The sequence below is a fragment of the Apis dorsata genome, unplaced genomic scaffold (assembly GCF_000469605.1).
Source record: "Apis dorsata unplaced genomic scaffold, Apis dorsata 1.3 scaffold_295, whole genome shotgun sequence".
Taxonomy (NCBI): domain Eukaryota; kingdom Metazoa; phylum Arthropoda; class Insecta; order Hymenoptera; family Apidae; genus Apis; species Apis dorsata.
This window is the reverse complement of record NW_006263570.1, coordinates 1,952,804-1,967,117: the sequence shown is the minus strand read 5'-3', so window position 1 is coordinate 1,967,117 and position 14,314 is coordinate 1,952,804. Positions and strand designations below refer to the sequence as shown.

General features: G+C 30.7%; 1 protein-coding gene across 13 annotated transcripts in view; it reads left to right on the top strand.

Annotated features, from left to right (window-relative positions):
- The window catches only part of LOC102674491 (neurexin-1), a 425,676-nt gene that overhangs the window by 19,476 nt on the left and 391,886 nt on the right, over positions 1 to 14,314 (top strand). For 12 of the 13 annotated variants that reach the window (XM_031511258.1, XM_031511256.1, XM_031511254.1 and 9 more), the window contains exon 2: positions 2,162 to 2,209. In XM_031511258.1, coding sequence (XP_031367118.1) covers positions 2,162 to 2,209 — 48 coding nt within the window. Of the gene's footprint in view, positions 1 to 2,161; positions 2,210 to 10,458; positions 10,608 to 14,314 lie in introns of those variants that run through there. The other variant, XM_031511257.1, reaches the window with a different exon arrangement.

Sequence of the window (14,314 nt, the reverse complement as noted above, 5' to 3'; positions counted from 1 at the left end):
AATATAATAATATAATAATAATTAATAATATAATTATTTAATTAAATTATATATTTATTTAGAAATTATTTATTTATTTAAGAAATTTATTATTTTTTATATATTTATTATTTAATTATTTATTTATTTAAGAAATTATATTAATATCGCTCAAATATAGAATTAAAGTTTCAAAAATTATGAAAATTCTTATATATATATTGCATTATAAAAATCGATGTTCTGATTTACGATGCACTCTATATATAAGGCTTTTTATAATTCATTTTCAGTTATATAATATATCGAGACATGAGATATATATCGAGTATAAAATTAAAATTGCTGTTAAAATCGACATATTTCGAATTTTGGGACCACGGTTATTATACCTTACTTGAATGTGCTTTTTAAAAATGTCTGTGGTCTATTGTACATCTTTGTGATATAAGATATACAACTTTTGATAAGCTCAACATTGGACTAGTTTACAGCAGCTAAAGCTCGTCTTTGTGACGTGACTTGCCTTCCATAACGTGGAACGTTATAGGGGTAGGGATAATCCAAGTAGTACTTTTGTAATGGATGTATTATAAAAAGAATTTATGGATTACAGACACGCTTCGATCGTGGCTATCCTGTACAAGATATATAACAACGCGTTCCCGATGAAATAAATAATTTACCGAATGATAAAATTCCAAACAACGATAACGTATTTTGATAACATTTTTATAACGTTATTATTGGCGTGAATTATTAAATTTTTGAAAACAAGCACAACTTTTTAAAAATAAAATATGGCTATGTCGAAATTTATCGATTTGGAATTTTAAAATATAGAAAAGTGCAATTTCTGATAAAGAAATTTTGTCAGAATATAAATAAAAATTCCTTAATCAATGTGTAGAAATATAATTTACATCATCCAATCTTATTGTGAATCGAGTAATTAATAACCGAGAATTGATATAATGATATATCAGAAGAAAATATTATTACATTATTAAAATAATAAAATAAAATCAATTTTAGGTTTCTAAAAAAGGAAAGAGATATTAATTCGTATGCTAAAATCCTAATTTAATAATTTGTAATATTAAAAAATCTGTTATTGATAAAAATTAACGAAAGAATGTAAGAAAAGAAAAACATTTATACGAAGAAAAATAAAATTGAGTTTTTATAAAATTATTACACCATAATACCTAAACTAATAATTAATCAATGATCTCTTAATACTTTCACCACACGATGATTTAGCTTCAAAGAATACGATTTATATTATCACGTACACCAGATATGACGTGAAAGACGTGTACACGATGATAACATGGAAGAACGAAAACGGTTAAGGTGGAAAAGGATTCGCCAAAATCGCATTGTAAGCTCTTTGAAGTTATCCCTCCTTCTATCTCAAGATGCGAAGCGTGGAAGATCGGATAATCTTTTTTCATGGGATCGTATATCTTTGCCGGGTAATAGCTATAGCGCAATACAAAATATGGTTGGGGCATTGACATGAAAAATTCTTTGGACTCTTTCCTCTTAGAGAGGAACTATCTTGGAATTCTTTTGCGAGACAAGATATAACGGTCGAGTTATTTTGATTGTACAATTATTATTTTGCGATGAAAAACAGTTGTATACAAAATTAATCAATGTCAAAATTTACAAAGTAATCCTGAATATTTTATATTTATACGTTTTAAAGCAGAGCTGATGGTTGTTTATACAAAAATAAAAGAAAATAAATTATTTATGATAATAAAAATCAAAATAATTATTATTCATAACAATAAGCTTTTATGCTAAAAACTTATAATTCTTTTCTTTTTAAACCAAAATGGAAAAGGAATAGTCATTATAATCAAATGAATTTATATCTATATTATCATTCTCAAGATCAGACTATAAAATTGCAGGTTTCAACGCAATTTTTGACAATAGTAAATTCTTCTTCTTCGTTTAATTAATTAAAAGGTTAAACATTTAAATCAATATTTCTGTTTTGATATTTAATATTTTCACTTTTGATATTTAAAAAAGTTACACTTTCGCTTATATAAATTCATCTGATGCAAGAATATTTATTTTTAAAACAACATTTTATAATATCTATTCGATCGTTCCTCCCCTACATCCCTTCGAATCGCACTAACATCCATTTTTCTTTTTTCAGTGCGGTGGATTTCCATGCGTGGAGAGCATGAAGCGCAAATCGGCGAGGGTAAGTTGCATTTTCAAGTTGCTAAAAGACAGAAAACTTCTTGGAGAAGCAAGCATCTAATTTGAAATTAGATTTCAAAAAATCGCGCGCGCGACAACCTGTTCTTCTCATTCCATTTCTCTCGCTCGCGCGAGGGAAAGAAGCTTGAATTTGTGGGTATTCAGACGTCTTATGTAATCAAATTACTCGAATCCAATTAATAGAGTCTCGATAACGCGACGACACGCACCCCTCCAACTTCTCGTTCCACGTGTACACGTATTACACGGGGGCGTGTTACGAACACGGACACGGATGCGCACACTTGTGCAACGGCGCGTAATTAACCGCGATGCATGTATGCAGAAACAGCGCGTTGTTTGCGAGTAGCAATTCGGTGGGTACGGGATTGAAATGTAACACGGGAGGCGCGTACAATACACGCGGAATGCGCACGGCCCTCGTCTTACGGGCCTATTACCCCCCCCAAACTGGCCCCAATTGCCCATAGGATTGGTTCAATGAGTGATTACGCGGCCGAAAACGAAGATTTGCGGAACAATGAAGCGAACAATAGCGACGGTATAACAAGATGCAAATTGTCTTAATGGTTGTATACTTAATCCGGATGTATTCTTTGGATTGGTTTTTATTCTAACAAGGGACGTCAAAATGATAATGATAATATTGGATAATTTCTTTTTTTACGTTACTGTAAAGGAAGATGTCAATTAAAAATTGATTTGGTCCTAAGAGAGAGTAGGAAGGAAAGAGATTGATATATCGTATATTTTTTATCTATAAAAGAATATAAAATTTGATGGATAATTAAATAATCTTCCAAAAAAGAAAATTGTTGTTGTAGAAGTGAATAGTTGATTAAATTTATTTTTTTTACAACTTTGATTATAATATTTCAATTGGAGACTAATTAATATCAATATAACGAGTTAAAATTAACAGGAAATTGATCTACGAGTCTAATTTCAAAAAGCTGGTTCGAACGAGTTGTTCGCCAAAAGCAGTGGAAAGTTCGAAACGCATAGGGGAAACAATAATTTCAGCAATCGTACGAGGGAGCGTCAAATAAATTCGCGGATGGAATATAAAAATACGAGTGAAATCGATGGGGCACGCGCGAGCTTTCGAAATAAAATCGGCAAAAAGTAGGAAGGGAAAAAGTATCGTGGATAACGATAAGAACATCGGGTATATATGAAAGAGAAATCAGCGTAGTATACGTGGTGGATAAAGGCAGAGGTAAAGTCGAAAATGTGGGAAGGAAAAGTGGAAAATCTCAAAACAATGCGCCGTATTGTGTATACGTGCACGTATCGCACACACACACACACACACACTGCACAGCTGCATTGCGTCAGATCGCTATCCGGAATAACGATACGTCGTCGCTCTTCGCGTCGTTGTGATTTGCCACGGTGCAATAATATTACACGCTCTCTCGTCTATTTTCTGGCTGACACCAAACTGCTGGCGCACTAGCTGCGCGGAATTATTCGAACCGCTTCCATCCGACGAAACGAAATTTCGCGATCCCCAGAAAATTGTATCCGCCAGTCGAGATTTCCACGCTCCCTGCTCCGCCTTATTTCTGTCCCCTTTGACGAATCGACGGGAACAATTCCTTAATTTCCCGCGCGCGCGTCCATTTATATCGTTCCATCCGATTAAAAGAGTATTAGAAGAGTCAAGCGTTCTAATAGAAATTGTGACGATTTGAAATATTTTTAGAGAGAGATAGAGTATTATAGTTGATACGAGTCTAATGGTATATCGATAATACATGAAATTGTACCCGGTCAAAGCGTTATGAAACTCTCGTTACAGCTAAGTACTTGGCCCCATCACCGATGAATCGATCGAATCTTGTTCCAGACGCGCATAATCTACCCCTTCAAATCTACAGACTGAAGCTTGGAAAGGGATTTAAAGAGAATTTAAGAAAGGATTACTAATCATTTTCGACGCTAGTCTTTTTAATCATAAATTATCCATTCTCAACAATTTTGTACAACAAACGGTGGAAGCGAATGAAATCATCGAAATCTTGATCGAAATTTAAAGAAAAACTCTAAGAGTGATAAATTGGAGTTTAATAAAGCCTATCGCTTAAAACATATCGATTAATTCGTCCATATCCCTATACACTCCCTTTCGATAATCGGCGATATCAGGGCCTTATCTATCTTCATCCATCCCGATTTAACCGAAATTTACACCGATGCGTATCATAAATCCCGGGCGGAAACGCTTCCTTGGGCGAAACAAGGAAGAAACGAGGTGGGCGAAGATCGATCGTCCAGAAAGGATTGCACTCGTTCGAAAGGATTCGTTGTGGGCTGCATGTGAAAGTGGGCCGTGGAGGGGGTGGAGGGAGAATTGTTGGAAGGAGAAATGAAAACAAATTGCCCGGGTGGGTGGGTTCGCGCGAAAAAGAGAGAGAGAAAGAGAGAGAGGCGAAAACTCGGGCGGGTAAAAGTGCGATTTGACAAATGGCGTGTGATAAAAGCGTGCAACGTTCATTAAGGGAAATGGTCTTGGGTAATGCAACTTCGATCATAAAACTGATGCATTGTAAACACGTTTAGGATAGGCTATATATATGTTCCACGCAACGGGTTACAGCTTCATACGTCAATGCCTTTTCCAACTTTATGTCCTCCGAAAAGGGTTAAGCACGCTTTTAACCCTTTTCAATGCTAAGATTTCAAATTTCCCGTGCACTCGTCAGCGAGCAACGAGAAGTTTACTAGGTGAACTGAATATCCCTTGCCTCTTGCGTATAAAATCTTAGAAATGCGTTAAATTATTCAGATATTTTGTTGCCCTACACGATGTCACATCAATTCCTTGAAAGTTTTGTAAGCGAAACTCGGTTCATTCAAATTCAAGGGGATGGATTTTAATTAATTCGTTTTGAATGGTTGAATGATAGGGGGAGGAAATGAGTGGATGAAAATTTTCGTTGAAACAGAGAAGAATTTTATAAAATATACAAAAACAATTGTGAAAATTTGTATGCAGAAATGTTAATTGAGGCTTATTTGTTTATACCTTTATCTCTTTCAGCTTTATAAATAAATCTAAGAACTATTGGAATTAATTTTCTAAAGATTAGGATTAAGAATAATGAATATATATTAACATCCTGCATATAGAATAATTCAAATTGAGCTAAACTATTAGAAGAAAAAGCAACAACACTTTACTTTCCTTAATCAGAATTATTTTTTTGAAGAAGAGTTCATAATTGTATCGATACAGAAGAAAATATATCATAATTAAAAATCTTATTTATTCCCTTTTGCAACTTTTTATAAAAATATTCAATTCTATTTTAATATATTAAAAATCTTTAAGATATTATTAGATGCTTTTATTTGTCTTTGAATTATCCTAAAATTTTCTTCACAAAGAAATCTTTCCATCTTTTATAATTTCTCTATAAATGTTAATAAATTAAATGCAAAGATATTGTTTAATAGATTATTTGCTCTTCCCTTGAAATAATTTTAAAATCGAAAACTAATTAAATTTCATCGAAAAAATATCGAAATACTCACAAGAATTGGATATTTTGATAAAATGAGAAAAGAGAATGAACCTGTGAATGGAAAATTTTCACATTGTTCGTTTTCCTAAATCGATTTACAAAAAGAAAAAAAAATCTATAACACTACTCCTATTTGAAGTCAGTTAAACGCTAAAGTCTAAACTATTTGATACTCAATACTACCCTATCGTACTTGACGATATAATCTCCTTGACGATGTCGAGAACATTTAGCGAAACTGAGAAAAGGATCTTGACAACTCGAGACTCCTTCAACTAGAATTTCAAAAGAACTTCAAAACGCGTGTCGAAGACTTTGCTTCGACAAAAGAAAATGGAAACGGTTCTCTTTTTTGAAAAGTATTTTTGAAAATCTATGTTTGTGCTATATCTAAAAAAGAAAGCTATTTTATAAATCGCCTGAGAGATCTTTAATATTCCGTAACAAAATAAAAGGAAAATTTTATTGCTTAATTTCGCAAACGATAGTACTATTTGAGAAAAATAGTAAATATATTTTTCCTGTTTTTAGTTATAAATGAATCACGTACTTTTATTAATATCAAAAAAAAAAATTTGTATCAAACTTAAAAATAAATCTCTACATTAAAAGCACAAACATCTATCTTCTTTTTACTAGATAATATATCTAGTAACAAAACTAAATGGATAAAATATTGATATGAGTATTAATATGTAGATTATATTTGTAGAAATTTAATATCATTTTATCTGAATTTGAGAAATATAGGTCATTATTGGATTAAAGTCTCCGATACTTGCATATAAGCGCCTTAAAATTGTATAGAGCAATACCTATTTGTTTTAATTAATAGTATTAATCTATTAAATATCATAATTATGATGTTACATCATATAATGATAAAAATATAATAAAGCAAAATAATTGTTTAATTTTTAATCATTCTTATTTTTCTTTTTTTAAAATGTTATTGAAGTATTGGAGACTATTTATAGAATTAAAAAAATTTTTCATAACGGTATACAAAACCATTATAGAAAATTATTACTTCACAATATATACAAATTAAAAAAATATCGAAACTATTAATTAAAGTTAAAAATACTCATCATATTCAAAAAGTAATCTTTTTCAAATATTATTTCTCTTCCAAAAATATCCAATGTATATGATCTAAAACTTGAGAACGCCTGAATACATGAAACAATAGACTTGAAAGCATTCCTATTACAGTTTCAATTAACTAAAATGAACAAGAACTATCCTATATGTACGAGTTCCATTTTCTTTCACAGAGAAATTACAACTTTGAATCGAGAATTCGTGTCTGTTCTCTTAAAATGTTTTTTTTTTTTCTTTCCAACATGCTCTTTTTCCCGTGCATAGTAACAGTCTGTACAGTATGGCCTGTCGCAAGTATCGACTGTTAGTTAACCAATATAGCAGAACGACTTTGGAATTCAATTTGCAGACTGGAATCGCACGAGTTTTAATATGGCATTGCGCACCAAAGTGGACACGTAATTTCCGTTGGATCGATTAACGGTACACAGCATTTTAAAGAGGGAAGTGAATTTAATCCATCGACCGATCGCGTAATATCGGTCGTCCTATAAAGTGGATGAAGATTCCCTTAACTATCTTTTGTATCTCGTAGTTTTCGAATATCTTTATCATTATAAAGCGTACAATCAGTTTTTTAATCAACGAAAAATTAACAATTCCGATATGACATAAATAAGAAAATTGGAATTACGACAAATGATGCGATATCAGAAAAAGAAAATGAAGTTTAACGATACTAGAATAGATGAATTGAATATTAACAAAGAAATATATATATATGTTACTCAATGTATGTTATATATAATTTTTTAATAAATTGCTTTTATAACATAACAAATAAGCCTCAAGTGATATTTGTATGTATGTTTGTTTTGATCTTTAAAATCTATCCTCCAAAAGTAATTCACAAATATATTAATAAGCTTGGTTTATAATGCTTTTTTCTACAACGCGTACAACAAAATTTCTTCGTATCCTATTTGATAAATAGATAAAATAAAACCTAATATTTAATAATAAATATATATTGTAAAAACAAAATTGACACTCTCGTTGTATTACAGGCAATTAATGCTGATGAAATTAATTTGGTAGATTCATAAATGAAAATGCGAAAATCTTTTCCATCCATATTGTGAGATATCCATTAAAAAATGCACAAAGTATCAATTGAATTCATATTTATATTTATATTTCCTAAACGACGACACTCGCTTAAATATAACAATCATCATCAAAGTTGAAATTTCCTATGTGTTCTTATACGATTCCTGATTTCCCTAAGCGTATGCGTAAAATTGATATAAAAGCATCGTTACGATATGCTAAAATTAAATTACAAATTAAATTGAAAGTCTATTTTAATCATATGTAAAATCTGATTCATTCAATTCTGGTTGATACAATGTGTAAACGAATTTTTTAATGGTACATATTTAACGGATTGAAAATTTTATAAAAATATATTGACTGAATTGCAATTTGTTTGTAATCTTGATAATAAGCTTTCTGCAAAAGCTATCTCTTTGAATTGTGAGATTTGAATTCTTTTATTATATTAATTGAATATTAAAATAATATACAATATTTGTAAAATAAAAGAATATTGAAAATTTATACTTTATAATGCTTTATATTACTGATAATATTAAAGATATACTATCAATTTATTATTATTATTATCTATTTTAATATTAACTATATTAATATTAACTACATGTGATAAATCTAAATTTCATCAAAATATAGATGGAAAAGTAATAACCATATAAAAATGTATAAATTTTGCTTTTCTTTTTCTTTTTTATTAAGCTATAATGTATAATTTAAGCTAAAATAGCTATCTTCTTTGAATCTTTTATATAATTACTATTACTATATGAATCTCTTATATAATTACTATTATATAATATTACATTATATAATCTATAATATAATATTATATTATATAATCTATAATATAATATTATATAATTAAATTATTATAATTATATAATGACAATATACTTTAATATTATATGCATTATGAATATAATGCAATAAATTATAGAAAATAATAAGTGAAATCTGATAAATTTAAATAATAATATAATGTATAAATTATAGAAAGTAATAAGTAAAATCTGATATTTAAATAATAATATAATAATATAATAATAGTATAAATTATAGTTTAACAAAGTTTGTACTTACCTTTTTCTTTCTTATTAACTAAGAAATAGTTATTTCTATATAATTTATTAACTATATAATTTAAGGTTAGGATAATATATCTTTACTTCATTTAATTATGAAGTTCTACTTGTTATATTATATTTTAATTTTAAATATATTGCAATTTAAATAATTTAAACAAATATAAATTATAGAAAACACCAAGCATATTACATGTATATATATATATTTGATATTAAAAAAAATTTTTTAAATTATAACTATTTTTCAAAATATTAGTCTTTGAAATGTTATGTTATGAAATATTCTAAACTTTTTTCAATCAATTTTAAAATAATTTCATTTTATCAATTAAAAATTCAAAAAAATAAGAAGAATATTATATTAACTCACCCAAACATGATGATTGAAAATCCCTTATAACTGTACTGATGTTTGATGTTTGTTTATTCAAGATTCCAAGTCGTAGAACTATCTATCTAGAACATAAACATAAAATATATTACGATCAAACAAAAAGTAAAACATTTGTCAGTTATTTAGATAACAATCACTTCTTGAACTTACACATTATTGCAAGGTTATAGTTTGTCGTTGAATTTTTTCACTTAATCACTACGCTATATCTTGAAAGAAAACAATGTTATAAATTATATCACAACTGAAATGTTTTTTACGCAAAATATTTCAATAAAATTATTTCGTTCAATCACATTTCTTTCAAATATTTCTTTATTAGAGAAAACTGTTTCACGAAACGACTATCTAAACTCTTACTTATATTGAGAATCGATTTCAATAGTCAGAAGCTATACGTCGCAATTCTTTCGCGTACTGTGATTGGTCGATTCCAAATGTTACCATATTCAGTTTTTTAAAGTGCTACGTTTCGAATCTACATTGGAAATTATATAAGAAAATTATTTAATCTATTTAATTATTTTATTAATTATATCATGAAAGTTATAAATATTAGTATTCTTCGGTTATTGTTTAAATATATATGACATTATTACTATGAATATTAAATCAAATAAGAAAATTTCTTTTGAACGAAGTAAGTCAAATATATGTTTAAAACATTTGAATAAAAATTTAACTAATCGTAATTAAAAATTATTGATCAAAAAATCATATTCTTAAAATTTTAATTGAAGCATATATTTTATAAATATTTTTGTATATATTATATTAGTAGTATATTGAAATTTATACAATTTATATAATATATATATTTTTTATTATTATTAGTATTAATATTAAATAATATTAATATTATTTACATAATTAATCTTAATTTTATAATATTAATATTATCACAATTTAAGAGAAAATAATAGAGATAAAAAATTTGTATTATACATATGATTCATATTTCACGGGGCCTTGCACCCATGCTAGTTCCGCTCCTGTTTCCGGCGTAATGTAGCGCCACTAAATCCGTGGCGTCATTTCCGCTTTTGTTTCTGCGCGTTTTGTGTGCTACGTGTTCGTTTGAATGAAAGTGTCGTGAGTGTGTGACAAAAACCATGGAAAAACAGAAAAATACGGAAGCAAAAGGAATCCTAGACTGTAGCAGAACGTCTATTGTGCAGCAGAATTTCGTAGCATGGTATTTTCAACGCGGTAAGTCATTATTTTTTAGCACATGCGATGCTACCTTATTCTGACCAATTAGATTATATTTAACACCGCTTTAAATTCGTATATTCAGAAAAAATATCATTCTCTCTTCTTCTTTATCATGTTTCCTAATTCAATTTATGAATTAAATATATGAATTATCGTTAGAAGTCGTTTTATATAACATATTGGTGATGTTATATTTGAAGCATTTCATAATGCATAAAGCGTATGCAATTTTTGAATCGTACTTGTAACAATTTTATAGAAGGTAGATGGCGTACTTTTCGCGCCATATATGATAGTACCATATGAAATTTGAAATGAATCATAAGTAGAACATAGGTTACATTTACTATATTAATTATTACACAATTAAAAACGATCATAAAATTGAAAATAATTTTATAATTATACGAAATATTATTGAATATATTTATAAGATTTTCATTATTTTTAATGATATCATATAAAAACATTCGAATATGTATATTCTTATATAATATAATAATAATTTAAATTTTTTTCATAAATTTGAAAGAAAAATTGTTACATTAACGTAGTAATTAAATAATTAATATAGTAAAAATTATAATTAATATAGTATATAATAAAATCAAACAAAATAATAAAGATTAAAGCATAATATTTTAAATATAAAGATTATGTGTTAATTATACATTCTTTTGATATTATTCATTTTAAAATCACATTTTCTTTAGCTACTAAATCAAAATTTATTCCAACTAGCTAAGATTAAGCTATTAAAGCGCGCGTTAACGATATTCTTAATTATCTCTCGTTCGTGTCGAAACATTTACACGCGGATAATCAAGTTCTCGTCGATACTTTTCAATGGAAAACGAATGTTATACACGTGTATAACATTCCAAGAATAGGGAATATCAGAAATGCAAGATATGCTTAAATTATACAAGGAATAGGACGTTTGGCCACCATCTCGCCATAAGAGCTAAGACAACCGTAGACAGGCTTACGAGGCATATTATGCGGAGATTTGGTGATTTGCATAAAGCTGGTTCATGCTGTTGATTCGGTGGAAAGAGGAATAGAGAGACAGTTGGCTGATTATAGGATGAATGGCGAAAGAGGAGATAGAATAGGGAGTAGGTGGGGAGGAAGGGAGGAGGGGAAAGGGAGAGACACTCGGTTCTACAATCGTTGAAATTTCGCGTGATGGATCTTATCGGGGCGAATGCATAATTTCGAGGTATAATATAATAATGCAGTCTTATCGGAACGTTTGCTATATGATGGAACGCGGAAAATATTCGCTCGATGTCTGATTGCTTGCCACGAAATTGAACCCCTCCCCTGGCAATTGATTGATACGTACATTCCTGTCTGTCTTCGAGCAACCACCAGATAATGAATTAAATGATCCTGTGAAACTGGCGAAGACGTTAACACGCGCCTTGATAAATTTCAAACGAAGCTTTGATTGAAGCACGCGCGTGTGAAACAAACGTTTACGCGTTTAATCACGTGTCAAATGTTCTTGAGTTTTCATTTATATACGTATAAGTAAGAAACGTGATACGGGATTAAAGTAAAGTCGAGGGATTACTACTGAAAAGACTAAATTTATGGCGTATTAGCTTTGGATTTTCCGTCGTACCTATATAGATATAAGATACAACTCTCTCTAAGAGGATATCGTTCTAATCTTGTGTGACTTTATTCTCTTCGTTTAATACGTGCAACAAAATTGGAATCGCTTCTTACAGATACGTTATATATATATTGAAAGTAAAATTAGATTTTTTTGAATCAACAACCGCGACGACAATAATTATAATTATCTGATCGAAACGTAATTTCGAACAATCACGATAGTGATTCGCTTTTATTATTCGTCCAATATTTTCGATATTATAGGTTCTATCTTGGAAATTACTTACATTATTACAGCGAATTCGGAATATCATGAGAACCATCCCGATACACCGTAAATGGTATACTGTTAGACGAGGAATGTTCTTCAAATTAAACTTCCTTTCAATGAACGTTCCATAGTGTCTATCGATTTTGTCGATCACGAAGGGCCCGAGTAGTTTGAACAATTGGTTGACGGTTCTATTGTCGCGGGTTCGCCTCCTTAGATCTTCGTTTCAATGTCCTTAACCTACCAAGTGGAATAGCCACTCGACTCGTCTTTCTCTTTCTCCCCCTCCCTTGTCACCTCTCATACCTCTTGTAATTCTGTCTCTCTACTTTTGGAGAATCCTTCTCGCTTCCGTTAAGGAAGCTTCCAGATTGGACGGAAACTCATTGCGTCGGATTATACTTGTACACTTGTTCGCGAGATACTCGAAGATGAGATTCGATCTCAATGATTGATTCAAAGTGAAAACGATTGTAACTATAAATACAGAGATTGATTTAGGATTATTTAATAAAAGTATTAATATTTCTTTTTATATAATATTTTATAATTTCTATTTAAATTTCCCTCTTCTTTCTACAACAACTTATTAGTTACAATAGTTTCTTAAGTTCTTCTTCACGACTATTTTATCAAAAAAAATATTAATTATAATAACGTATATTTTTAGAAAAATTGTATAGCGATATTTCTTTGTGTTTTTTCAAAACATAATCTGTGTATCACCGCAGAATTTTCATATTATCGCGACAGTTTCAAGAAGCTTTATCGAAAAATATATTCTATCTTCCTTCGAATCTTTACAACAGATCCTAGTGAGATTAGTTCCTAATGAGATTCAGCGTAGATACGAAGTCAAATCCCACGTCATTCCACGACTCATAATAAGAATCACCGAAGCGTTTTAATTTCTAAGAACTTCCAACTTGCACTCTATCAGAGAGCTATATCATAATCGAAATCTCTACCTACATATCGAATAGTATACCTTCCATTACTTCCAAAATCATGAATCCATCCGAATGGAAAAAGGGCAGGAGGAATATGAGAAGGATTCGAGGCGTTATCCATTATTTCAAAGATACGTGGCAATGGGAGCGGTGGAGGTAAATCGCGCCAGTTTCATCGGCGATGTAGAAGAGGGTAGGGGCGATTCCTTTTCCTTTTCCCCTTCGTCGTCGTCATCCTTTCCACCGTCGTCTCGACGGTGGCAATCTTCCTCGTCTTCGACGATCTGAAGATTTCCTCTCGATCTCACGGCAAGATAGAAATTTCGCCTCCCCTTCCCTCTCCCCGCCACGGCAAACGTTTCAGGGAACCATCGTTTCCACTTTACCTCTTCTATTTTGCCCTCTGCCACTCTGCTCATCCTCGATTTCCTCTGTATGCCAGTACCCCGATTCCTTCGATCCCCCTTCGAAAGAGGGGATCGAAAAAAGCTAGACTTACGGATGAATATTCCCTCCCCCGGTGAATTCATAACGTTCATTTATCCACGGGTCAGTAACTCATATCCTTGCTCGAGGGGACGGACTGATTCCCGATCCTCGAATTCCCCCATTTTCCGAATTCAATTTAACCGATAATGAAACATCGCGCGCGTCCTCCTCGCGACCCACGAGTCCTCAACCCCCTCAGGCCTCAACCTCATTTTCATCTTGGATCCGTTCCGGAGCGAGGATAAGAGGAGGCGAAGAAGGAGGCCGTGGAAAGGCGGTGTATGGGGGTGGAGGCGTGTTTGGGAACCCTTTTGCGGCCGGCTACGGAGCCAAGAGCGCGAAGACAATGGCGATGGGGGGGCGGA